The following is a 27,344-nucleotide window of genomic DNA, read 5'->3' as shown; positions in this document are numbered from 1 at the left end:
GGGAGGGGTTCTTAAATACACCGTGATAGATATTTCTTTTTCTTTAAAATAAACTCTTTTTATTTGCAGAGTGCTATAATAAAATATCACAGGATTAGCTGGAGGTGATAGGCAGTAAAGCATATTCAGTCATACTGTCATGGTTCTTTTTTTTCCCTCTGGTTTGGAGAGACTGAAAATTGCAAAAATGGAAAACGACAGCCACAAAGAAAAAGCAACAAGATGCATTTTTGTTAGCCTCAAGTTTATGCATGCAGATTTTGCTCACATAAAGGAATGCACCTACACAGTTGGTGGAAACCTAGTTCTTAGGCACTGTCAAGTTCGTGCCTAAATTTTACTGACAAATCAGTCAATGACAAGGGATAAGCCCAAGAATTTAAGAACAACAATTAAAAAAAAAAGGTGTAATGTTGCCTTTAAAGTCTGGGATATGTGTTGATTTCAGTGTGATGACCCTTGAAAATTAGGCATGTAAATAACAGAGACGAGTTAAAATTTTTAACTGGTTTGAAATTAAAATATAGCCACTAATATAAATTAATAAAAAGTACTAAATGAAAGAACCACCATTGAAACACGGGTATTTCATTTCCATAACCTTAGGAGCCTTTTAGAACTTTGTGGGGTTTCCACTAATGTACAAATTTTCCTGCTTGTCCCCCACACCTGGTTCAAGTACAGTTGACATCCAACTATGCTCTGCTGAATCTCAGGCTCAGTCAACTTATCCAGTTTTGGCTGTTGCCTGAGATTTCTAAGAAGTTTTTCTGTGATTTTTGGCAACTGCTTAGGAAATATTCCACAATTCTAGACAGATTTCCCCTTTAAAGGCAGAAGACGTTGCTTCTTTAGCACTTACCAGAAGTAAACAGAGTAGGGAAGTTCACGCTATTGATTTGCTCATTCTACTGATATTCTTCCCCATCTCACAAATGAGCATGTTGTTCCTGTTGTCTTAGGGAGAAAGACCAAAACTAAGAATTTTAATGTACCTCCCAGCAGGGAACAGAGAGCTGTGAACTATCCCTGGGGCATTGGCAGGACCTTCTTGACTTTTTTTTTTTTTTTTAAAAAAAAAAAAAAGCTAAGAAAATGAGGTGGTGGGTAGGAAAAAGCAGAGACTGGGATATGAAAGATCATTTTGTAAAAAAAAAAAAACCCGTGCTCTGTAATTGTACAGATATAAACCACTAGATCTTCCTGAAAATGCTATGGCAACTTGAGTAAGGGGAAAAGTAAGAAATACATCTGCAGACACTTCCCAGTGGACAGACTAATAGTTGGTCATTATTCAGATTGTGTACTTGGACAAGTTAATATGCATTTAGAACTAAGCAGACAGAAGGGTTTTCTTGTTGTGGAGAGATTGCAAGACAGATGAGTTATTCCTAATTCACTGCTATACATGACAAATTAAGAGATTTTCATACTGAGTTTTAATAATGAATGATTAGCCCCTGACACCAGCCTTGACAGGTCATTAACTACAGCACAACTATCAAGTGTTGGTATAGTAACATATTTCTCTTACACGCCAAAACTTAAGAAAATCTGTCCCACTTTGAGAAACTTATCATAAATTTTGTTGACTGGTATTTAAAGCACAGACAATTAACTCTTCTTTACAGGAATAATATTTCTAAACACAATAAATTCTAAGTAAAAAAAACTCCCTCTGTGATTGTCTGTCATGACTTAAAATGAAGAGAGGACAAGCACCAGTTTAGCATTCTCAGCACTAAGAACACATGAAACATTATTCTCATCGGAGCCAGTCAAATCCAGCTCATGGCTGGGAATAACTCCACATGCATATTTTATGTATAAATCTATATATAACTCTATATATTGTACACAGGAGACCTGAACTATCAGACATTTACCATCTTTTAATAAAACAGTAGTGCTAAATGGAACTGGCTGGTAAACATTAGTCACAAAAACATGTCAATAAGGCGGCAAGGATTCTAAATGATGCAAAAAAACGTGGCCTGCTTTCAGAATAAGTCAGTGAAGGCTTGTAATATATTTTACTTCTGAATTACTCCTTCTGGTTTATGAATTAAAGAAATACAGCATTATGGAGTGTAAATATGTTGCTATGGATAGAATAGGCTGGGTGACTGGTTTCACTGAAGTTCGTTGTATATGAAGGAAATACTTCAAACAGCTGTTTATAATTATTATTATGTTAAATTCAGATTTACTTTCAGAATGTTTTCCTCCAGAATATGAAACTGACTTTCTTTTTAAAAAATCACTATCAGAGTTCCAAATAAATACAAGTCTCAGGAATCTCCCTGTTAAGAACTTAGCCTGAAAGTTTTCAGTGGTTGCTGTATGTTAATAGAGAACATACCCCTTGAATTCACAGCCCTCCAGGGACCATCCTACCTGGCCTCTTTTCTCAGCCCTTCCACAGGCAGTACTACAAACTGTTTGCACCTTCCTGTGCAAATACCTTCCTGTGCTCTGTCAGAAAGCAGAAGTGATGAGGTGGGGTTGGAATGATAAATTCCTGAAAAAGACTTTGCACCTATGCTTAGCTGTGACAAGTTCAAGTTCAATTACAAATATTTTGTTTGCAGTTTAGAAGGCTTGTTGGCATTAATACTAACAAGTATAAACAATTTAGATTGTTTTAAAGCTCAAGAAACAGGCTGCAGAGTACAAGTTTTCCAGTCCTACCATTGTACATCCATGCTTTTTACCATTATAAAGTTGAGAAGGACACCAAGTTGGGGGGACAAAAATAAAACGATTTCACTGTGAAGGTCTATTAACGTACAGAGGTAGCTAAATATGATGAAAGAAGCTTGACACATCCCAATTTACCTCTTTTGGCTGGGAAAACTATGTGTACTTATGGGAGTAAATGGAATCAGATGGTTCCCTGAGGCACATGAAACACAGCAGTGGTACTGAACCAGAGTGGTCTGGGGGGCTCTGATATCCCAACCTCTTGGTATCCCACTCACCCTAACTATCTCCACGGGTCACCAGAGTTCACTGATGAGCTGTGACAAATAAGGGAGAACACTATAACTAAGAACATTAGATCTACACAAATAGCATTTAACTTAAATAGAGAAAAAATCCTCTTACTTAATCCAGTTCATCAGCTCCACAGTGTCTGGGTCATAGAATTCTCTCAGCTCTGATAGTTCATCCATTATTCCTGGCCAGAACTATAATGGAAACAAAACAGAACAAACTCAAGGCAGAATGAACAAAACAAGTTCTGGATGCTGAAACATATTATTCCCTCTTAGCTGGCAACTGATCCAACGAAAAGACTATCAGGGTAAAACATTTCAAAATCTACTGCGGACAAAGAATACGTAAATCGAATCTGGAGCAGAGAAAAAATGATTGAAACTGATTCTTTAAAGCTTAACCCTCCCCCCAAAAAAGCTAAGGGAACAAAGATTTATTTAAGGGTTTCTTGTTCCAGCTAGTGAATAGTCAAGGGAAGAAGGGAGCATTAAGGGAGATAATGACAGTGCTAATGACAGATTGCTGTGCTTCAGTCTTTACTACAGAGGCTGTTACAGTGAAACCTATTCCAAACCTGCTTTCTTTAGATAGTACGGATTGCTGGCTTGAAAACTGAAATGCTACAAGAAAAAGTGTTAAGAAAACCCACCTGATAATCTAAAAAGCCATAAATCATCCAATTTATATAATGCTTATCCAAGCGTTCAGAAGGAATTTGAATGTGGTGCTGCTGAGCTCCTTTGCAAAAACATGCATTCTTTCACTACAACTGTAATTGTGTAGGAGGACTGGGGAGCAGGAGATATAATTGGGCCAATTTAGATACTTAGTTTAACTGTTTACCTGACACATTTACATTTGTTCAAGTACTACTGGCTGGTAGATTGAGAAACAACCAATATAGTTATGGCAGCATCACAACCCTGCAGCTTTGGCGAGTATGGAAGTACTATCACAGACACATTTCTGCTTTTCAGAAGCTCTCTCAAGAGATTAGTAAATAAACTAAGCTGTTGTGAAATGAGACTGTAGAGTCTCATAATGGATCAAAATTTCTTCTCTCCATTACTAAACTAGCCTGGATAGCTAAACATTCTGAAAGCTTGGATCCTTCAGGGGGGGACACAGGAAATGAGCCTGGGACACTGCTCTCTACTGAGTGCTGGGGCTATTATGTGGCATTCACTCATCTGTAGAGGTTTTACAAGTCACAGTGTCACACTACTGCAATTATTGAGTCAGTACAAGCAGGTTTCACTGGAGGAAAATTTTGGTAGTGAGGCTTGCTATTACTGAATTGAGAAAGAGACTTCTGTGCTGGTCAAAAACCCGGAGGTGCTCAACAGTCCACTGATGACCGTGGGAGTTCAGTTACTTCTCAGATACAAGGACACTTATTTTGAATTTAGAAAGTATATTAACTCTTTGGCCTCTGAATGTAAGTGAAAAGCAAGTACTACTGCATTCTTTATAGCTACTGTTGGCCTAAGAATGAAAATTAAGAATTCCTTAGAGAAAAATCATTAGATATTAAGAATAGAAATAAACACAACATTTTCTTTTGTAATTTTTTTCTACAGACTTTAGGTTTGAAGGATAAATACATACAGTACACTCAGGGAGTTGTTCAGTACAGCCAAGGACTGTTCAGATCATGGGCATATGTTGCACTATGTGCTACAATAAACGTATGTGTCTGGAGCAAAAAGACTTGGCCATGATGAAGATAAAAATGCAGTTAGAGATATTACATGAATGGATAGTTTACTAGCAAAGAGAAATCAAGATTATTTGGCAAACCCTGGAATTAGAATGCTGAAACTCAGGTGCTAACCTTAAGTACCAACAATTTATTTAGGAATGACTGGCATACAAACACAAATTGATGAGTATTACTGTGAAGTTAAATATAACACAGATAAAGCTGAATTATATGAATAAGACTTGGTACTGCATCATATGTGTTGTGTTATCTACAGCACAGCTAAAGGATGTACATGGAAATATTTCAGCATTTTCACTTTATCTAAAAGATGTTTGCACTGTGTTAATGAAGAACACATGTAAACAGAAACATTGATGTCTTATAGGTGTCAAAACACTCTGTACCTGAAATCTGAAAGATAGGTGGAATTACAGCTGCATTTTTATCTTGATAAGTTATTGTTCAAGTGATGTATTTGGGACTGTGGTAACCACATGCCTCAAAAGAGGCTTTATTATCTTATTTGGGATTAGGTTAATAATCCCATAAAACTCCTATTGTGGGGAACAGCACTAAAGTATAGTTCTTCTGAGAAATGTAACCACAACAAGTAGTGAAACACAGAACTGCCCCACTAGTAATTCCAGAAAACTAGCCATGATGACCAGTTAATTTTGTGGTGTACATTGAAACTGCTCCTGCAATCTGAGCACTGTGTGTGAACAGATAAATTCTTGTCTGGAAAGGAGAAAGGTAATTACAAAAATCTCCTTCCCCTGCTTATAAGGTTTTAAAGAGAGAATATATAAACACATTCTCACAGAAGAAATGGATACTTTCCGAATCTCTCTGTAAGAATTTTTATTCTGACCATTTACAGGGAACCTGTGACAGGTTTTGCCCACCAGGCTTCTCATAAACTCTTTCAGCTTTGCAGAGAAGACACACAAAAATATCCACACCCCTGGCAGCTGAACTGCAAGAACTGACTTAGGACAAAAAACACTGAGAAGTGATGAATTTCTCATTCCCACTGAGAACTTTGAAAAACAGTGTTTTTCATGTCCATAAAAATTACTTCCTTTATTTAGAAGAAACACAAAAATTACGCTTCCCAGGCAGACTGAGCACAACTAATGGCTGACCTAAAGTCTATGAAATCACTGATTTCTGTTGACTTCTGAATTGAATCTGACAGGATTCAGGAACTTCACATCTGCTCATGAAGAGTGGGAGAAAAATTATTTCTAGTTATCTGTCACATTGGACTATCAGAATGTCATGCTCTTGGTATCCCCCATGTCAAAAGAAATGGCATTATTTCTGTCATATTCATAGATGATGAAAATGGTAAATGACTTCCCAATGGGGAAAAAAAAAAAGTCCTAAAGAGTTTTCTAGGAGAATAATAAGACAGTTTAAATGGAAAACAGTATTTTTTGATTTTTTGTTTCAGCTTTAAACAGGGAAACTGGAGTGAGGTCTAGTAGCAGCTTTCTAAACTCTTATGCTTTACACTACTGACTTTCTAACTTTAATAATGAAATTAATCTTGAGTTTCTCTGAAGGGAATTATTATTTAACAGAAATATTCTCATCTCAGACTACTTATTGCAGAAACAATTGCTCCATCGAAGGAGCATCTGATTTTCTTGTCTTTGTGAACACAGATTAAAAAAATGGTTTCCCATTAAATCAATGATCTAAATCTCACTGCTATGACAGACTGATAACCTTGTACATGTTATAAATTTAAATATTTTTTATGTATTTACACTTAAACATTTGACAATAATATTTTGTTGCTTGGACAGACAGGTACTTGAACACTTAACAATTCTGTACTTTAAAACATGAATCATTACACAATTTAACAATCTGCATATTATCCATAACTTAATTAAAAGCCAAACAGACAACTCCCATTTCCATAAAATTATGCATTTAAATAACACCTGCTGACTTACATATATACAGTTAGACAAACATTTGTATCCACAAACAGCTACTCTGGATCAAATGAGCCCAACTGATCTTTTACACACAATTCCATACACATAAAGGTACTTGCACTTCAGGTAGTCTATCCCCATTCAGTTACAAATCTTGCATGTAGTAACTAATAAAACAACATCCTTTTATGAGAAAAGGAAATTCCATGTAACTTAAAAAATGCCAAAACATTGAGAAAAAAATTTTCTTACCTTATATGAAATGTACAGTAATGTAATTATTGGTATAGAATATTTAAGCACCTGTGCCTAAGAGAAATTGAAAAAAATATTGGTTATTCTGATGATACGTTTATTTGAATAGATTTAATTTTTAATGTATTGATATGTAAAATACTTAACACGTAGTGGAATTCAGAGTTTGAATTTTAAGACCATATTTTGATTTTGTTTTCAAGTAAAACCCTAATTACAGACCCACCCCAAGTGATGGACTGATATCTCTATATTTAAATCTATATTCTACAAAGTGGAAAACACTGTCATTCAATATAATTGACTGCAAAGGTCTTCTCAGACTGCTGAGGATTTCTTAATATGGTGGCTTTTTTAGTAAAATTGTGGTTATTTTTCATAGCCACATCTATATTGCCATCTAGTGTATTCAAATGGAATTGTTTAATACAGAAACCAGTAGAAAATACATTTTACTTACTAAATTTATACAAATATACATCAGAGATATCCAGTTAAAGAGAACTGCAAACAATATTCAGCTGTGAGCCTTGATTTGGTTTAGATAAGGACCAAACCCCATTGGATGAAATGCTGTAAGTACCCTCTGGGATGTGTAGAGATGGACACACTTCAGGATAAGTTTCCAAACTTCTGTGCTGCACAGGCCAAAGGATGCAAACACACACATGTGGGATGTCCAGAGGTACTTCATTCTGCAAAAACACAAGGTTTTCATGGTCATCTGGAGCTCTGCTAGAGCTGCTTGATGAGGGCAGTTAATGTCCAGAGAAGTTCTGAAGACAATTTTCTTGGACTTTCAGGACTCTGAAATAACTGAGTACAAGATTGACTCGGCACTTTGCTATGTGCTCTTGAGAACATATCTGTTCCCAAACTCCCAAACATTCTTTTTGGCAGAATTCTGGGAAATGCTTCAGTCTACAAGTATAAACACACCAGGGAGAGAAAGAAGGTTCATGATCCTACAAAGTTTGCGGTCAACATATTTTACACTCTTATAAAAATACACTCAATCATCTAAACAAGCCCCAAGTAGAATTTAAAAATATATACCTCATTGTGCTTAATGCCAGACATCCAAAAAGAACTGTGTGAACTAAGCTGTAAGCAGCATCAGGCTTCAGTGTTATTGTGCACTCTTCCATCTTTTTCATTAACTTGACTTGGTTTGAACCACTAATTAAAGAAAGAAACAGTGTTATATTAAGTTCTCGAACATATTTCATATCATTATCTGCATTTTAAACAGCATTGAATCCTTCTGATGCTAGAAAGCAATACTACTGCTATCAGTCCACAATCTTCTATTGTATCTATGATATAATTAAGCCTGATACCACCAACTTGATGTAGCAGCAAGTATTTCTTTTCATGTCTAGATTTTTGGAAATGCAGTGAGTTTAAATGAGCTGGATTAGAGTGAGATAAAACTGTTTACAGAAAGGCAAGCTTGGTTTCTTGCTTGAAGTAGCTACTCCCATGAGGTTCACAGGGCTTAGATGAGAGTGAAGAATTTAACTGTGATTTGTGGGGTCGTGCTGGTATATCTGGATGCCAATAAAGCCATAGATTGGAAGCAGACTTACAGCAAATCAGTTTTGAAAGGACTGGTTGTAGCTTGAGGTGGCTGGTCTTGTGAATGTATGTGGAGGGCCCATTAAAAGAAAAAAAGTATGCTTAAATGTGTGAGGTCTTCCCCTGTTCTTTTCAGGCAGGGGATAACTGAGATAACTGGACAGTGTTAAAAATTAGGGTGATGTTTGTGATTGCATCTAGGATTACAGAAAATAAGAGCAGCAGAGTCTTTTCTTTGTTTTTAAAATTTAAAATTGGTGCAGAAAGTTTTTTAAGAGGCTGGTTGAATAGTACCAAAATGATTTACAGATGACTCACTTCATAACTGTCACAAAATAGTTTCAGAATGTCTTAGATACTTGCCCTCTCTTTCTGCCACCTCCTCCCTCTCTCTTTTACCCTGTCTTCCCTAAAATCTGTGATGACTGGCACTAGTTACATGACACTCCTTGAATTTTTGCTTAATCAAGTTTTATATCCTCCCTTCTAACTGCAGCCCAGATTGTACCTATAAAACTGAGAGGCCTATAATGAACCATTTACTTTTTTTTGTTTTAATAGCAACTCTGTCTAATTTTCTTCTAGTGTTCTCTAAATACCTCAGAATCCTACAGATCAGCTGTGGGAACAGCCAGCAGTGATGCACAGCTGGGAGTGCTTCGCACCTTTCTCCTGCTTCCCCTCCCAAACCCAACCAACCCCACACAAACTGCAAAACCTTAACAGCAATCCAAAGAGCTTGAAGGAAAGTTTACACTTTTAGCTTTAATAGGATGTTACTGTTCTGCCTGATCTCTCTATCAGACATCCTACTGTTTCCTCAGTACCTGTGGAAGTAATACTGGTAGCTGCTGTACTCAACTGTCAGTTCCTGAGCCATTTGAAGATGAGAAAATTGATAAAAATGTGAATTATCTTAAAGTTGTACATTACCTGAGGTTCCTAAAGGCAACAATTACAGCTGCCACTGCCATAAGGAAGAGAACAAATACGTAAACGTAAAAAAGTAACGTATCCGAGAGCCTTGAGAAGGTGTTTAATGGTAATAAACCAAAAGCTTCTTCACAGAGATACAGGTTGGCATCAAAATCTCTAAAGAAAAGAGAATAATCCTTGTCAACAGGTATGGCGTAATTTGATGCCAAAAAGGATCAAAGTTTGCTTTTCTCACGAGAAATTATAAAGCTGCAGTTGTGCAGATTATTGTAAGGGAAAATATGACACAATCATGAGGTAGAAATTCATGATTTATCACACGGATTTTAAATGAGAACAACCTGCAGGCTTCAATTAATGAAGTCAAAGGAAAAAAAGCAGAATTGCAGCTAAATCATACCTTGTTGCTCCAAATCCAAATTTTGCTTTCAGAAATTTGAATATATGTTCATCTGACTCAAGATTAAGAATTTTCTATAGAGTAGGGAAAAAGAAAGGAAATTGTATTTTAAGTATCAAAAATGTCACACAGGTAAGCAGGTTTTTTTCATCATTTAAATGAAACTGTAGAGCACCACAGGCTTACTGAGAAGGGTGCTTTGCAATTGAATAAGCTTTCAGTTTTAACTGCATTCACTGAAAAGTAAATTCAATGAAAAACTATGCAAATGCTCAGCAGTATCAGAATGCAATATAAATCTACACTTGTTATAAAATTACAGGTGAGCTTCAAGTTAACACCAATTATTTGGTGTTAATTTATGAGGTTTTCAAATCCATATATCAAAAAGATTAGCAAAACAATCTTTAATTTTTAGAATGCAGCCTATGAAATGCAGTGAAATCTCACTGCAATTTTTACTTAATGACATCACTATAGATGGTTAACAAATAGCTTTTAACATAATACATTTTGCAACTTTCTACATAAAAAAATATTTGCTTACCTTGATGAATTTATTTATCAGGAGAGTCAAGCACAAGACTAACAGAACATGCAGGATAAGTTTCCCAAGCCTATTAAGCAAGCCACCTGTTTTTAGATTTTTCTACAAAGAAGAAAATATTAGAATTTCAGGGGGTTTTTTGTATGTATTTGGAACAAAAGCATCACAGGCTATTTGAAACAGCTGCTCTGCTAGGCCTGATCAGGATCAAATTGTATTAGCTTCGTGTAAGCAAAAATGTATGCAGAATCAAGTATAAAGATACATTTCTTCCACAAAACCGAAGGGACAACATCACAAAAGCTCCCCAGGCTCTTGATGTGGCAGAGTTTTGGAAGAAGCCAACCAACCTTCCTTTGGCAGTGGCCCTATTATATTTATACAATTAATTTCCTTTTGAAATACCTCTTCATTAGATCTTCCACCTAAACATGGCAAAGAGGTCTTCTGGCTCTAACTGTCAGCTGAAAGGATTTTGAGCAATTTCCCAGTTAAAAGCTCCAGATCTAGATGAGCTGCTCACAGACAACTGGGAATAGGCACAGACATTGTCTTAACTATAAAAAATACAGTCTTGATTTTAGGTGGTCAGAAATGAGAGACAACAGGAATGGCCCTGTAAGATCACACACTCTGGTCAGAGACTGTTGTCGATGTCAGTATCAGAAAAAAGAACTGTAAATGCAGTAAAAACCCGAGTCTTTGAAAGAAAAGAGATTTCAGTAAGCTGAATTCAACATGTGCCCAGTTCTCCCAGAATATTTGTTGGAGGCAGATCCATAAATTCAAGCCAAGACCTAGTGAAACAGGTGTAAAGTCCATTTATGCAATTTTTTGCAGGATCCAAACTGCTGCTTGCACAATCATGAATGTTAATAGCAATCACAGAATTATGGTGTCTGATGTGCTTGGTTATGCTGCAGTTACTGTAATTGAAGTCATTATTTGATCAGGCAATGTTTTTGCTGCTTTACACTACATAATTCCTCTAATTAGTATTAGTAATTGAAAGTTATAATGCATAAAAATTACTCATTTACATATATACATATCTATGTATATACAGATATCGATCCACTCTTTATTTAGTACCACAAAAATATTTCAGTACCTACCTGGATTGTTCTTGCTATCAAGACAGAAGCATTAAAACTTATAAGTAATGATCCAAGAATCATAGAATTAAAGAACTGTAGGACACAGACGAGCAGTAATCCAGAAATCTGAATGATATAGAGCCACGTAACCTGGAACAATAATGAGATTTTTATGTCTACAAAACCTAACAGTCATGGTTACTCTTCTATGAATATGTTTTATAATTTATTTCAACGCCTATTATTTTTGCAAAAAATGCATCATATTGCACTAAATCATCCCATTTAAAGCCATTACTACATCCTCTTTATATTTATGTCCTGAACTAGTGAGGTTAATATTTTATGCCCATGTTGTAACTAAGGAAGCCTGATCCTATAATCAAGCAGATACAAATAAGTAATTGCAGAATGAGGAAATTATTAATCACTCAATATACTTTGGAAGATCTTTGTAGTTTCTCTAGTCAAAGAAGTGTTTCTGTAGCCTCTGATGTCTCTATGACTCAACAGTTATGGCTCAGTGAAGTTCAGCAACCAAACATCACCTTTTTTAATAATAGTTCAGTATAGTCCTGTTTGAGCTATGCTAAACTATTGTTCAGCTGAATGCAAACACTAAACTGTTGGTTTTCTGATACAGGGGTAACAAAACACACATTTTACCTGACACAAAGATCAGTCTTGCATTAGAGCAGTGGTGTAAATCGGCGTCAAAGAGCCCAACAAACTCCAACAGTTTTAAGTAGCACTTTTTTGAAAACTAATATGGAATAAGAGTGGTGTGGTAAGTCAGTTTTGGTAGAATTCAGGATGAAGCTGGTAATTTGCCAACTTTTAATGTAGCTGATTTGTCACATTAACTGTTAACTTCAGCTTATGTTTGCAGAGAAGAGTTTACTAATTTTTACACTCGCAGTATAAAAGCACAATGCACAGTGTATAATCTGTATTACTCTAGGTATCCAGGCCACTAGTTAGTAAAATACCTCCAAAACTTAGTTTTATGACAGTAAATAAAGAAAAATTGGTTATTTCCAAACATAAAGTTACCTTTGCTGTGGGCAGCATGTCCAAGCAGTCCAGTATGAATAATGCCAATGCTTGTATCAGCATCATGAACTGGTTAAATTGCCAAGTCAGGCTAAAGAGAAACGTTGCTATGAATACAGCCATAAGTGTTAGTCTCTGGAAGGAGGGAGTGAGGTTTTATTTAATTTTATAGTTTCCTTCACTAAAACACAAAACAAACAAAAACCCCAGCAAAACCGACCAAAACCCACCTTGCTTTGGTTTTATTTCAAATCTACTTTTAAAACATTACTATGAGTTTTATAACTGCAATAACTGTTTGGAGGATAATGAACATTTATTAGAGTTATGAATTCTTGATTTATTGCCTGTATTTTATCCCTTTAACACCACTTGCAAGAAAACAGTGAGATCTCAACCAGTTTCAGCCCCTAGATTAACATGCAATACGTGTTTTACTGTGCTAGAAATAGCAGTTACTTGATCAAATCGAGGAGTGATGACTTAACAACTGTCTGTCAAAGAAACTGCATCACCCATTTGCTTTTATTCTTGCAGATCAGGACAGTTTTCTGTGACTAATTTTACTGTGTCATACTTGTCAGAAATACTCACTTCTTGAACAGGCTGTAAATGAGTTCTGAGTAGGTATGTGATGGCTGCTATCTGAACAGCAAAGAACGGTAGTGCCCAGTTCTCTCTTAAAGGAATGGTGAATTCTACCCTTGTGGTATCTACTCTGTACAAAACAAAGAGTTTCAGAAATGTAAAATAAAGAAAACACCAGCTCAGTGATAGAGAAGTTGCAATGACAGGCATCTTTGTGGTATTTAAACTACTTATTTATAAAAAGGCAGGCTCTACAGTCTAGTTCCTTCAACATGCCTGGCTCTGAAAAAAATCATTATGAAGTTCTGTCAGTTATCCATTGTTTCTGTATCTCAAATATTGTACTTTAGTATCACTTACAGTCAAAAAAATATACTATGAGTTAAAACTTACTTAAGAAGAACAGCTTGGGTAAATTTAAAAATGGAAAAACAAACCCCAAACTAAAAACACTCCCAAAATCCAACTCATGGATTTTCACACCACAGGTAATTTTACTTCATTTTTTGGTTTGCAAACACACATATAATAATATAAACAGGTATCAGTTTCTTCACTGCGGTCCCAATGCACTGAATTTGGATACAGCTAAACTGGTTAAGAGTTTCTGGTCATTTTGGTAACTTTTGAACACAAACAGGATGTGAAGTTAGTAAAAGTTCCCCAAAGAGCAGCTATTTACAAAACCTGAATTAAAGGTTAAAAAAAAAACTAATTCCCTTTTTTTCTTGTGTTGAGAAAATGTTTGCTAAAAAGGAAAGTAAGCAAGACATCTGAGACATGTTTAGCTGGATGAAAGAAGTGTTTAAATGGAGTTACTCAGTAGCCTCGGATGTGCTTTATCTGGACAGAAAGTCTTTATCCAAATCAATTCCATGTATTTATTCTACTTGTGTAAAGGATAACAAGCTTTCCTTGTTCATGGATTATTAGAAAGATGGATAAAACAAATTTGCTCCAAATATTCTGTAAATGGCAAAGATGACCTCATCAAAGAAACATGTGAAATACTGTACACTGAATTTATTTTTTAATTACTTTTATATTTGGAGAAAGAAACATTTTGCCACTGTATACCTACAATTATTCTGTAATGGACATGCTTGCAGATAAACTTCTTCAGAGCTACTGATTAACATATCAAACAATTTTGGTAGAACCAACACTGTACTTTTATTTTCTTGATTAATTTACAGATAACAGCCCATGTCACCAGTCTTAGCTTCATGCCAGCAGCTTATTTCTGGCATAAAGCCAGTTCTTAAGTTTTTATCTCCAAAGAATTCTCCAAGGGATAAAGCACCAGAACAGCTCAAGTATCATCTTTTTTTTTCTGTGAGGTTTATTGAAGGAGATGTTTACAGGAATAAGGGAAGAGAGAAGCTGAACTTTTGATGAGCTGAGGCTGCTGAAGGAATCCCTGGAGGTTGGGTGTGGGGCAGTGAGGAGAGACCTGAAGGGCAATACCTGCAGATGTGTGTAACACCTAAGAGCTCCTAGGCTGGAGAAGACAGGGCACATCATCTGGAGGTCCAGACACATCTGAAAGATGCAGTCCACTTTCAGAGACCAATTTAAGCCAAAATTTTCTATTCAAACTTCATGAAAGTTTAAAAACCCAGTCTGCAATTGTCAGCTCATTTCTGATTATTTTCTAATAAACATTTTTTTCCATTTTCTGGCTTATCAGAGAGAGGCCTTATAGTTTCACTTTTTTTTTCCAATTAATCATGCAGTTAAAGCTTTAATGTCTTACCTTTGAAATGAGGTACAATTTTAGAAAGAGTGAATGTTTAATCTCACTTACCTGTTTGTAATATACCAGCAAGCTGCCAACAACCCTGAAAGCCATGTTCCACTAAGAAGCCAGCTTGTTACATACAGAGCAATGACATAAACTGCCTGAAGTCCAAACAAAGTGTAGATATAAAAATAAACAGGCTCTAGGTATTGCTGTAAAACACAAGAATACTGATGTTGACATTAAAACACTCATGGGGGGTGGGAATTATACTTAGTATGAATTAGGTTTTGCTTTTACAAATTAAAAAGGTATCAGGAATGTTTCTAATTGGAAAATAACTACAAAGGGGAGCTATGATTCACTGTGAAATCTTCATAATGCACTTACAATCTAAAGCCATAAATAAATGCCTACCTGAATTGGAAGAATCCTATACAGAATGCTGAGAAACACCTCCTGGTAAACATTCATTCTTTCAAGTATGTTAATTGTCCTCACAGATTCAGTTTTATTGTCATATACTAAACCATGTAAACCTTAATGATAAAGAGAAATTGAAATAGGAGATTGTCATTTTCCTCCTCCATCTTCATTTGAACAGTGAATAACTTTTTCAAAGGTATTTTAGGATCTCTCATCAGAAACTGCAAACTTTGAGTCAATGATTCAGAACACATCACCTCTGAATCACAACACGACCTTCTGAGGTCTTCAGCTTCCCCACTTCAAATGTGACTCACAGTGCTAATTCAAGTACTGTATATTTAGTAGTGTATAACACATTTATTTTTATACTTCCATCCCTAGCATAGAATGTGTGGTACTGGATCTTGAGAACTTTCTTGTTCCTACTTTGAGCACAAGTGAAGTTAATATTGACAAATGTGTAGTATAACCAAAATTGCTAGGGAGCAACAGTTAACTACCTAGAAAACATGAGACTGTCCCAGAAAGCCCCGTCACTGTATGATTTCCTTGGAAGCTGTTCATTGTGTCACTTACTGTCCAGGCATACAAGCAAAAAACCATTGTCCCTTCCCACAAATAGCTAATAGTTCAAATTAAACAAGAGAAGAATAAAAATGAAGGTAGTACATCACATAAACCAGCAAGGCTGAAACCTCAACAGTTATGAAAACTGTCCCTCAAAGTGACTGCCTCCATCAGGATGTGAAGGTGTGGCACAGAAACCAATGTATCATTGTTAAATTTATTATGTCCATAGCTTAGTGGCTCCCTGGCATATGAACAGTACAATTGTTACACTATCTCACAGTTATAGTATTTCTTGTTCTTGGTTGTATTTGAAAAAAACCCAAACCTAGAACAGTCAGCTGGCAACACCAAGCAAAACTTACTTTACAGTTTACAATACCTTGCTGTATGGAAGCAGCCTGAATCATCTGTTTGTAGTAGGAATAATAAAGTCCACATTCAGTCCTGAATGAAATTTCTCTTTCCACTTCCTGCAAGTGAAAGTTCAACAGTAAATTCACTTTCCATTCGCTTTTCATAGTCATATGAAGCTGCCTTCAACTCAAATTCCTGCTGCACCAGGGAAATTCACCTACACAGAGGCTTTGGGTTTGGGCATTCCGTGCAACTTACTTCAACTAAAGGTAAAATACATGGAAAATTAGGGTGAGAGGTAAAGGGCTGAGGTGTAAATGACTCTGTTAACTGGGGAACTATATATGGCTTTTGTGATTCTGATATGCTGCTTGGAAAGATTCTGGATATCTTAATTTTTTTGTAATATTAAACGTTTAGATAGGTGCAGTGGCCAGCAGCTGGACTTCAAAGCTGCATATGCTTGCTCAGTGCATGTAACCTTTTGTTCCAGATGTAGTTATCCCATAGCATTCCATGGCTTTGCCAGCTTAAGGCTCAATTAATCCAGTGTGCTATACTGGGGCTGCACCAAAATGCCAGGGATATTTCAGCTGGCAGAGGATGCTGCTGCCCACTTGCTCAGTGCTGGTTCTTGCAGGAAGCCAGCTGTCATCACTCTCATTCTTAAATTACAGGGTAAAGGAAAAGGGACTCTTGACTTGGCTTTAGGTCTAGGTGAATTTGTTATCTTTAATTTCAAAATGTTCAAATCATCTAAACCAGGTACACTTCAAACTATGGCTCTTTCTTGGCTGATATGGCAGCAGGTGGAGTCCAGTGAGATCTGAAAGCTCTTTACTTTGGAATTCACTTCCTTTTGTCAACTCATTAGTTGGGAAGACCCAGAGAAACTCAGCAAATCCACAGCCTTGGGCAACCACATTTAAACAAAGTAAGACTGCATGAACAACCAATCTGAAGAGAACTAATAGGCATCTTGTACAAAAGGGTTCTATTATTAGTGATCTTTTTAGTAGTTTATATAAAACCATCCCAGCAAACATATAAGCAGTAGGTTAGAAAGCATTTATATCCAGTTAGAAAAAGCTTATATTGAGATTTGAAAATCCAATTAAATTCCTCTATGTGGTGTATGCAAGTCATTAAGAAATTTATGTGAGATTTCTAAAAATAATCTTATTAATTCCTCATTCTTTACAAAAGGACATTTCTGAAGTAACAAAAAATTACTGTTTTCAGAGACTTTTATGAATGCCACTCTGGTTAATGCAACCTTGCACAGAACCCCAAGACTTTCATCTTTCTTATACAGTCCCATCTCTTTTGCTGGAACAGAATCAATACTATTTCAGAGCTAATATAAAGCTGGATAAAAAATCATGTTCCTCTCTTCTTTACTGCCTAGTATAGAATCTTATCTCAAAACACGTGTTTTATTGAAGTCAACTGTTGACAAACCAGTATTAGTTCTGGTCTGAGAAAAGTCAACAGATAAAACCACAGCTGATTCAATTTAAGTTCACAATTAAACTCTCCAGCTGCCCTAGGACGCACAAGTCATCATCATACCAGCAGAAGGAACTGACATTGGCACCAAATAACCAAAGGCCACACACTCAGAAAGATTAGAACAAGTTCTAAAGTCATCACTACTAAAAGGTTTTCTAATGCCAAAAAGTGGCTGACTCTAAGTGTCCATACAAAAAAAAAGAAAAAAAAAAGGAATGTTAACATTTGGAATTTATTAAGGGGGAGAGAGGAGTCACAGAGGGGGATCTAATTAGCAGAAATGCATTCAAACATGATTAATTTGTAATCCTGACACCAGCTGTATTCAACCAAATGCTATACTTTATGAGACAAACACTAGTGAGTTTTACATCTGTTTCATGCTAAGATAACATCTGTTTGATTCACCCACAATACTTTTCCAGTTCTACAGCAATTTATACTTTTCCTTGCATTCCACGTCAATAAAATACAGACTTATGGGTAAGCATTGGAAGAGCAAACTTATCTTTCTATCTTTCTGTATATTCACTTAGTGAGGTTTTAACAAAGAAGTTATCACTCTTCCAAGGATAAAAAAAAGACTACTGTCCTCCAGAATACACACGGAGTTACATATTATTCCAATTTATGCAACTGTATCTTTATAATATTAAACACAGCAAAACACAAAGGACGTTCTTTCATGGGCAGCGCAGAATTCTACAGCTTAGCTTAAAGAAGTCATTCAGAATGCTGAGCAAGCAGCCCAAGTCTGACTTGAGTATAAATAATAAATAAAGAGCATAAATAAGGCTCCAATTGCTTTTCTTTTTTGGCATAGCTAAAGCAAAATTTTTGTAATGGAAACTGTTTTTTAGTCTGTACAGGTGGGAAGTCAACCTAGACAGCTGCTGTCAGTGTTCCCAGTTGAGAACACGCCTTCAGCAAAGGTATTTAATCCTTGGACATGGTCTCCTGGCTGGTTAAGCCCCAGCCCATCTGTTAGGATGTCATGTTCCTACTCAGATCAGACTTATGATCCAGAGTAAAAGTACCCATAACAACTCAACAGGTACTTCTGTGGAAAAGTACCTCCAAAGTTCTGGACTGACCTTCTCCTTACACATTCACTTTGTACAGTTCTAATTAGTTGGCCTCCTGTTTCCCCACCTTTTTTTCACAGAATCATGGAATGGTCTGGGTTGGAAGCAACCTTAAACTCATCTCTTTCCAGCCCCTGCCATGGGCAGGGACACCTTCCACTAGCCCAGGTTGCTCCAAGCCCCTTCCAACCTGGCCTTGGACACTTCCAGGGATGGGGCAGCCTCAGTTTCTCTGGGAACCCATCTTTGTTTTGCATTCAGAATGTAAAAATATAAGCACTTCAGAGACTAAATCCCAAGACTCTTATCCTGCATGTCTGAAAGATTTAAAATTTTGTATTTTTACATCTGACTTCTTGGAAGCAGCCATTTTATTAAAGGGAAATTCAATAATAGTAGTTTAAATGCTTACTCAGCAGGGATGAAGAACAAATGAATGCTCTGAAGTTTATCTGTTTGTTCTAGAGTATTAATTTGCTCTGTGGCCTTGGCTCATTCCTGTTCAAAGTTTCTTCAGGATTTGTGTTTGAACAAGCAATGCAACAGCTGATGGGAGAGGTGGCCCCCATTTTGTTATTCTCATAGCAGATTCTGCACCAAAAGATACTAAACTGCTATTGAAAAACACTGAAAATAGACAAGCCACTTCAGATATGTTATGCCAGAACATTTTAAGAAAACTGAGAAGATTTTTGGATAAGAAATCTGTTTTGACTGCCACCATCAAAACAGAAATCTTTGTTGGTTTAACATTTCCAAGAATGGATTCAAACTTTTTTCTTCAAAATTGTTTGGTCAAGATAAGTGATTATAACCTGTGATATTCATCATATATATAAGTGATTATTTCCTGCTGATAGGGGACAGAAACACAACTTCTGACTGTGTGACATGGTATGCTGCATTGTCTTCTGGTTTTTTTTCTTTTTGTCATTCTTTCAGGAAGGCTTGAAATAAGGCAAAAAAAAGCAGCAATGGTGTATCTCCTTCATAGCATAAACCACTCCTCAAGATGTGCATTTTCAGTTTTTCAGGTAAGAAAACAATTTTACATCTTTCTCCAATGACCATGGCAAGTTGATAACAGCAGTGTATTTATTAGCAAATAAGAACAGGACTCACACACTGCAGCAGCTGAAATCAAGGCACTGTTGAAAGCCATATTCAAAACAGAGCAAAACATTCAAAATAGAGCAAAACAGTTTAACCACTACCAAACAGTTTTTCTGGTTGGGTGAACCATTGCTGAAACACACCCAAAACTGAACTGGCTTTGGATGAATTGCTACTGAAATTAGAGGAAGGCAATCACTGCACGTGTGTCTGCAAGTTCTGACTTTAATGACTTAGGAGTTAAGAATCATGACTTTACATAATGAACTCTTTTTACTTCCAGTTTTTAGGGTTGAGTACAATTGGCAAACTATATGATTTTGTAAGTATGCAACTGTGGTGTTCATGTATTAACAGGGTCTTCAGAACAAAAATTCCACCTTTTGTACCTAAATAGTGCAGGTAAAAACATCTGCCTAGTACAAACCTGTCAGATAAACATTGCAGACCTTCTTCTACTGCTGTACAAAGAGAGGAGTAAAAGAAAAGATGGCGAAACGAGTCTCCTGCTACATCTCACTATGTTAATTTAGTTGCCACACAGATCCTTTGGGGTATGAATTCTTGTTATCTGACTAATTGTAGCTTATTGAAAGGAATATAGTTCATGGGGATAATATATTGTTACATAGTTTTTGTATCAGCTTTCAGTAACATAAATCCCCAAATTTGCACTGTTTATAGCCAATTCAGTGTGACTGAAGTTACTAGTTCAAAATGCATGCAAAAAGGAACTGATTTAGAATTTATTTTCTTTTCTATGTTTCAGAGCGGTGGTGATGCACTGCCATGTTTCATGGGCAGGGGGGTTAATGAAACATTGAACATGCATCAGTATTGCATCCATTTATTCCGTATGTTATGTTTAATCAAAATGTAATGAAACAAAATCACCTCTGCATTTCACTAAGCAAGGCATGCAATAACTGTGGGCCAAGGATTAGACTACAGTCCTCCCTTCTGACAATTTGGGCTGGGGTGTGAGCTTAAACTTTTCTTTCCAAGCTTTTAGAAAGTTCAGTTAATACATGCAAAAAGATATCTTTTGACCAAACAGTAAAATGTTACAGAAAAAAAGCAAATTTTCCATTTGTTTTCCATGTAATTTTTGAGGGTCTCAGATTGTTCCCCAGTATAGTTTATTCATGTCATTATTAGTATATACTATGTGCTGTAATTACAAGATTAGCCAATTCAGAAGTGCTGGGAAAAGATACAAACTCCTAGAGAGATTACACTGTCCACTCACACTCAGAGGTACAGAGATGTCTATACACTGTTTTACAGATGCTGGGATGAGCCTTCCTATCCCAGCTTTGCAGGGAATTTTACAGACTCCTCATATGAAGTCTTCTTGTTCCATACTGCTCATAAACCAATACTAGGTTTAAAATTAGCACTGTAGCCACGTGCATTCTCTGGTGGAGAAGGGACACTGTGAGACCAGAGAGTATCTGCATCTTTCTTCTTTAACCTGCTGGGAGATGAACTTAATGCTTTTATAATCTTTCCATCAAATTGGCTGAAACTGCTCATGTTCCAATGTTACTTGTTATCAATCAACTCCATGGGATGAAATGAGAGCTACAGAGACAGAATCCAGATCAAAAATAATTAGAGGGTGTTACTTCAGTTTTGATATCTAATGGCTAGAATTCTAGTGTACTTAAAATGAAAACAATTAATTATCAAATGAAATTAGTGAGGACAACTTAATTACAACTACAGTATTGCTTATCTCAGTGAAGTTTGTGCTCCTTGGATTAGTTTCACAGAATAAAAACACTGTATCTGTTACGTCCACACATTGCCACAAATCCATGTCTGTTTGTACTTCAAACACCTTGAAATTATTCAATAAGTGCTTTTGGAAGCAAAAGGCAAACCTAAGGTGTACCTTCAATATATTGTATACCATCTATCTATATATTCAAAGAAAGATGAAGGTGGTTTACAAAATGTATTATATGTTTAATACAACAGAAGTTGTTTAAGTAAGTGCGAATTATTTTTATAAGGGGAATATAAATGTTTCTGAGTCAGAAAAATTGTGCAGTATAGGAAAGACATATTGCAATGCAATTATTTCAGTTAAATAGGTGTACTCTTTGAATAACATAATACACAGACCTGGCAGAGTGAATTTTAGGCATCTGAAAGGAAAATGACTCACCTGTTCTTTTCCCTGGTTAAATTTAGCTATGGGTACAGCGGCATTATTTTCTGTGCAATGATTATAGGAAAAAAACTAGTCAGTCCTAGATCTTGGGAATGTTTGGTTTTACATTGGTGAATGGCTGAAATTATGTTTTGAGGCTTGCACATTTAGGATAACATTATATAAAATTTGTATTGGCTAGTAAAAGACTGTCCCTAAACTGTATTACAATATCACAGTATAAATACAATTAAAGATCGATCTGCCAGGATTTTGCATATTGTTTATTTTAACTGTTTTTATGTTTGGTTTTTTTTTTAATTTTGGACTGCTTTGGATAAAAGAAAGATGACTGCAGAGAAACATAGAGCAGAATGTTGAAATTCTATTCTAGATAAAGATCGATGGTTGGAAGAACTGTAGCTACAATTCAGACAGGAGCTGTGTAGCAATATTTTTAGAGAAAAATTGGGGACAGGTATTTATAGAACTGATGAAGTATTGAAAAAATGGTGGGAAGGAGAGAACAGCTTTTTTTAAATTGAATTTTTCAAAATGAAATATTCTACCTTTTTGAGCAAGTTACAAGATAAATACATAAAGAAATGAAATTTCAATTAACGCTCATATTAATGCTGTTACCTTAATATTGGAAAACCACAGGTCATTTTCATGCAGGGTAGCAACATAAACAGAAGTAAGAAGTCCAAGAGAGATGGCAACAATTCCACCAACAGTTACTGAGAGTATGTTCCATAGCTTTCCACCTGTATGATCTTGGAAGAAAAATAACTCAGTCTGTAACCGTGAAACACATAAATGAACCTAAAGGAATTCTGGAAAGTCATTTAGACATTGCCTATCCTAGTACAGTTTACATTCTGCAGGTAACAGGACATTTGGATTTAACACATCTTTATGGAGATGCGTTATTTACTTTCTCATATAGCAAACTCAGAGGATTTTATTTGCGTGCAAAGCGAAATAAAAGGTGCCTTAATTGGTAAAATGTAGTTACAATTTAGGAACACCATGATCCTATACAAGTCTAGATCAGTGCCATACCAAATTTGTAATTCTAAATTGAAATATCCTCCAGGAGAACATTTTTAATTCAAGCAATACAGGATGACACTTAGAACACAAAGTGAGAAATCAGCATCTCCTTCACGTGTCATAAAACGGCTCCCTGTTTTTTGGGGGTTTGCTTGTTTTTTTGTAAAAAACAGCACTGAAGGTTCAGAAGTCTCACTAAATACCCACAAAGAGACTGAACAGCAGCCAAAGCAGCCTTTGATAATGGTGTCCTGCTTTGAATTGCAGATGGCCTCCTGCTGACAGTGGAATAAGATTAGGGATGGAATCACAGGAAAGAAAGGTTGTGTTTCTAGGTAGCTCAAGCCATTTACTGTACACTTACATTCCTGGGTTTTAGTTTGTTGAGGTTTTCTTTTTTTTTTTTTTTTTTTAAAGTTCATGTAAGGTTTAATAAGGATTTAGTGTCCTGGAATTTTATCTTTGAAATGGCTATTTCATACTCTGTGTGACATCTCCATAACAAGGTCCAGCCCTGCAATTCCATGGAACTGAGGGCTGGGCTGGATGAGAACTACGATCACTTTCCCTTTGTGTATTTACCCTAAGTGTGTTTGTGTGGAAACAAACATGTAACTTTCCTTTCCTCTGCCCAAACTGCATATATAGAAACATCCCTTAAAGTAACTTAAACAAACAAACAAAAAACCAACAAACTTTGTCAGCTCTAAAGCTATAATTCCATACAAAAATATTGCCAGAATTTGTTTACTTAAACAGACCCTGGAATTCAGACACTTAACGTCTGTCTTTTAAATCTACCTACCTAGTGTCCTATAAATTAAAAAGCAAAAGTTTGCAGGTAAGTTCAGATTTTATGTGCAATCTGCTTGTACTTAAGCACATCTCATCAGTTGTCTTCAAATCTTTTTAGGTTACCAATGATTTGAACTGGGATTCTTTTAAGAAGCTACGATGACACATGAAGTCTGAATTTGTTCTCACCAATTTACATCAGGATTTTAAAAGAGATGACACTGACAGCAATCTGCACATCCTCTGTCTAATCCAATTGATTTTGGTGATATTTAAGTATGACAATGCATTGGGTACATACCTAGTTCTAACCTGTGCCTAGGACAGGCATCAAAAGCTAAACATTACTAAAACCTCATAAAGTTACAATCCTTTTCGTTACCCACCAGATGGAATTTTCCCATCAGGCTTCACATTTGTCTCCTCTGAAGGCTGATCTTCCGCTGCTTCTGTGCCTTTTCCAACCCTCCTCTGTCTTACGGCTGTCATGATGTCAGTCACTTTAATTCATTATTCTTCAGCCTGACTCCTAAATGGACACATACAAGCAGTGCATCTTCCTACCCAAACATTCACTTAACAGTGCATGAAATATGTGAAAACAGAACCACATCTTACTGACATCACAGACTCTGACTTAGGGAATTCTACTGTATTGAAGCATATCTTACAAAAATGCAGGTATTTTTTTTGTAATCTGTACAACTCAGAGAGCAAATGAAAGTAATGCAAACGTTTGTAATGACCTAAGGTTCAAAATTTTACACACTCTTGAACAGGCTTTCGGAATGATTATAATTTTGACTGCCCTCACTTTTAGCCCTTGACTCAAAACACACTCAAGGTTCCCCTTTTTTAAAAAAAGTGTAGGCCTTTCAAAGAAAAATTAGTTCTTTCTGGGTATTTTAGTTGTGTGTTTAAAATAGGAATCCTGTTTTTTAAATCCTGGCTTTCAGGAAATCCCAAAAAAGGGGGGCCATAGGATACCAGGGGAACACGTGTTATAAAAAAACAGGAGACAGCATTAAAAAAAAATACTTGATGTTTCATGCTGCTAAAGCACCACAGAATTTTTGAACATTACAAGAAAGACAAAAAGCGCAGGCAGTCATTCCCCTGTCAACTCCCAGGTGCTCTCAGCAACCCAGGGATGCTCCATACATCGGACTGCTCCATCCTGCCACTCCACACCTGGAAATCAGCGACATCCCACCCTGCAAAAACCCGCTCCATCCCCAGCCAGCGGCAGCTGGTGTTTGTGTCACCGCTGGGGTAACTGCGCTGGTAACCACGGAACTTCGTGCAAAGCTTTAGCAGTGGATCAGCTTTGGAAAACACCTGGGAAAACACGGCGGGAGGGGGACGGGGGGAGAACTATGCGAGCGTGTATCTAAGCTGGTTTGAAACAGCTGTTTCGTGGAACACCTGACAATTAATTGTTAAATAAAGGCGAGATGCTCGTCCCCACCCCTCCTCGGCCGGGTCTCCCCACGCTCCGCCCAGCCCAGGTGAGCCGTGCCCGGGGGGACCGGAGCGGGGCCGGGCCCGGCCGCTCCCCGCGGCCTCCGCGGCCCAGGGCGGCTCCTCCCGCCGCCTCCCCCGAACCCCGCGCCGGTACCTGCGGGGGCTCCGCGGCCGCTGCTCCCGCTCCCGCCGGCGCTGCTGCTGCGGGACCGCCCGGGCCCGGCGGCGGGCAGGGAAGGGGAAGGGAAGGGAAAGGGAAGGGAAAGGGCGGGCGCGGCGCCGAGCGCTCGGCCCTGCCGGGCGGGGCGGCCGCGGGGCGGGCACAGCCCCGTCACAGGGCTGGCCCTGCCCGCCCCGACACGGGTTCCAGCGCTGGTTTGAATTCCCGAGGCGGGATGGCGGCGGAAATCCGGCCGGGAACGGGGCGGTGGGAGCCGGGAGCGGGATGCGCTCCCCGCCGATGGTCGGGATGTCTCACCCCGCGGGGAGAGCCTGGGCTAAAATAGGGCCCTAGAATGTGTTTGTCGTATTTTAATTTTATTTTTTTCTCCCCCCGCTTTCCCCCCATGTTTATAGTGTCACGTGTACTTGATTTTCAAATTGAAATTAGAATCCTAAAGAGGCGCGCCTGGTATTTAACTCGTTTTACACTCTATTGTGTGTCTTGATTAATTGCACCATAAACATTTGGGGGGGGAAGACCTTTTGTAGTAGGAAGGTAATGGCAGCACAAACATTCGTTCTATTTAACCAGTACAACCTACCCATGCAATGTGTTTTTCCTGTAACTGTTGCTTGTAGTGTTTTCAAAAAACATTCCCCATTAACTCATAACCAGATCCTATCACAGAAAGCTGATTTCCCAATAATCCATGCAAATTCTGAGCATCAGACAGTATTTAGTTGATTTTCCATCACCATTTTACAGTACTGCAATACTGAGTTGTGTTGTTTGTTTTTTTCCTTTTGCATTCCACAACCTTGGTTGAGTGAAAAAGTCGCTGAGCAAAAAGAGGCATGAAACTCATAGGAAGCATGCTCAGAGAGACCAAGAAAACTGTAAGTAGTAATCGTCCTGGTAATTCACAGCTTTTTTTTCAGTATTTTTCAGTATTTGCTTTGCACATTAGAACATAAAACATTAGAATGTTTTATAAGTATTTTAGAACAAACAGAATGATTTTCTTACTTCCTCTGATAAAGCTCTCAAAATAGTTAAAAATTCTACTATAAATCAATTTACAGCAAACAGACCAGCCATACTTGGTTTTTATTTATTCATTTAGAACAATAAGGCAGGTGGTACATTTGTGGAAAATGCTTAACTTGGAATGTGAGAATTAAAGAACTATGAGCTTCACCATGGGCATAAGATTTACCTTCTTTTTATCACTAATAGCATCACTGCCACATCGTACATGTCAGGTGTTTGTTAAAATGAACATATTTTATAGAGACAAGCAGTTTTACAGTGTGAAAAAAGAAAAAACACCTTGAATGTCTGTAGGGTTTTGTGTAAAGGAGGTCAGATAATGTACTTAAATTTCTAAGAAAGTGAATGCTGTGGAAGATATTTCCTTGAATGGAAATTCTCCTTATCCACTACTTGTAAAGAGGCCAATGAAAAGTAAATTCTACATGGAACAAAAAGTTGCAGAGTTGGTTAGAAAACATAATCAGTGAAGAGCTTTAGAAATCCCTGAGAAGGGGGGGGTTGTCTTAATTCTATGGTATTTTGTGACACTGTGCGTGGATGTAATGATTTTTATGTGATAAGTTACTCTGGTCACCTGGAGCAGTTTTCCATTTTGTGCAAATGATTGCACAGGACCAGCAGTACAAATCCCACTGATGTTCCTGAACTAATAACACAGTCTATACTGCAAAATAGTGTTATTAGAGCTGAAGTTTGTGTTATAGAAAAGCATTGGACAGCCTTACATAGTTGTTAATGTA

At 37.1% G+C, this 27,344-nt stretch overlaps 1 protein-coding gene across 6 annotated transcripts in view; it reads right to left on the bottom strand.

Moving 5' to 3' along the window:
• The window catches only part of DPY19L3 (dpy-19 like C-mannosyltransferase 3), a 33,915-nt gene extending 8,205 nt beyond the window's left edge, over window positions 1-25,710 (bottom strand). The window contains exons 1-18 of one of the 6 annotated variants that reach the window (XR_010434368.1): window positions 25,543-25,710; window positions 24,311-24,453; window positions 22,716-22,849; window positions 16,231-16,321; window positions 15,270-15,391; window positions 14,919-15,064; window positions 13,118-13,241; window positions 12,524-12,658; window positions 11,489-11,620; window positions 10,374-10,475; window positions 9,827-9,900; window positions 9,424-9,582; window positions 7,969-8,091; window positions 7,496-7,607; window positions 6,910-6,966; window positions 3,109-3,191; window positions 2,398-2,475; window positions 863-957 (exon numbers count right to left, since the gene is read on the bottom strand). Coding sequence is in view for 4 of the 6 variants with exons in the window: in XM_064671260.1 (XP_064527330.1) it covers window positions 2,394-2,475; window positions 3,109-3,191; window positions 6,910-6,966; window positions 7,496-7,607; window positions 7,969-8,091; window positions 9,424-9,582; window positions 9,827-9,900; window positions 10,374-10,475; window positions 11,489-11,620; window positions 12,524-12,658; window positions 13,118-13,241; window positions 14,919-15,064; window positions 15,270-15,391; window positions 16,231-16,321; window positions 22,716-22,849; window positions 24,311-24,413 (1,779 nt within the window). In the remaining 2 variants the exon portion in view is untranslated. The other 5 variants (XR_010434369.1, XM_064671260.1, XM_064671261.1 and 2 more) reach the window with 5 other exon arrangements.
• Window positions 25,711-27,344: the final 1,634 nt, after the last annotated feature.

This window comes from Pseudopipra pipra, chromosome 14 (assembly GCF_036250125.1).
Source record: "Pseudopipra pipra isolate bDixPip1 chromosome 14, bDixPip1.hap1, whole genome shotgun sequence".
NCBI lineage: Eukaryota > Metazoa > Chordata > Aves > Passeriformes > Pipridae > Pseudopipra > Pseudopipra pipra.
This window is presented reverse-complemented; position numbering and strand designations above follow the sequence as displayed.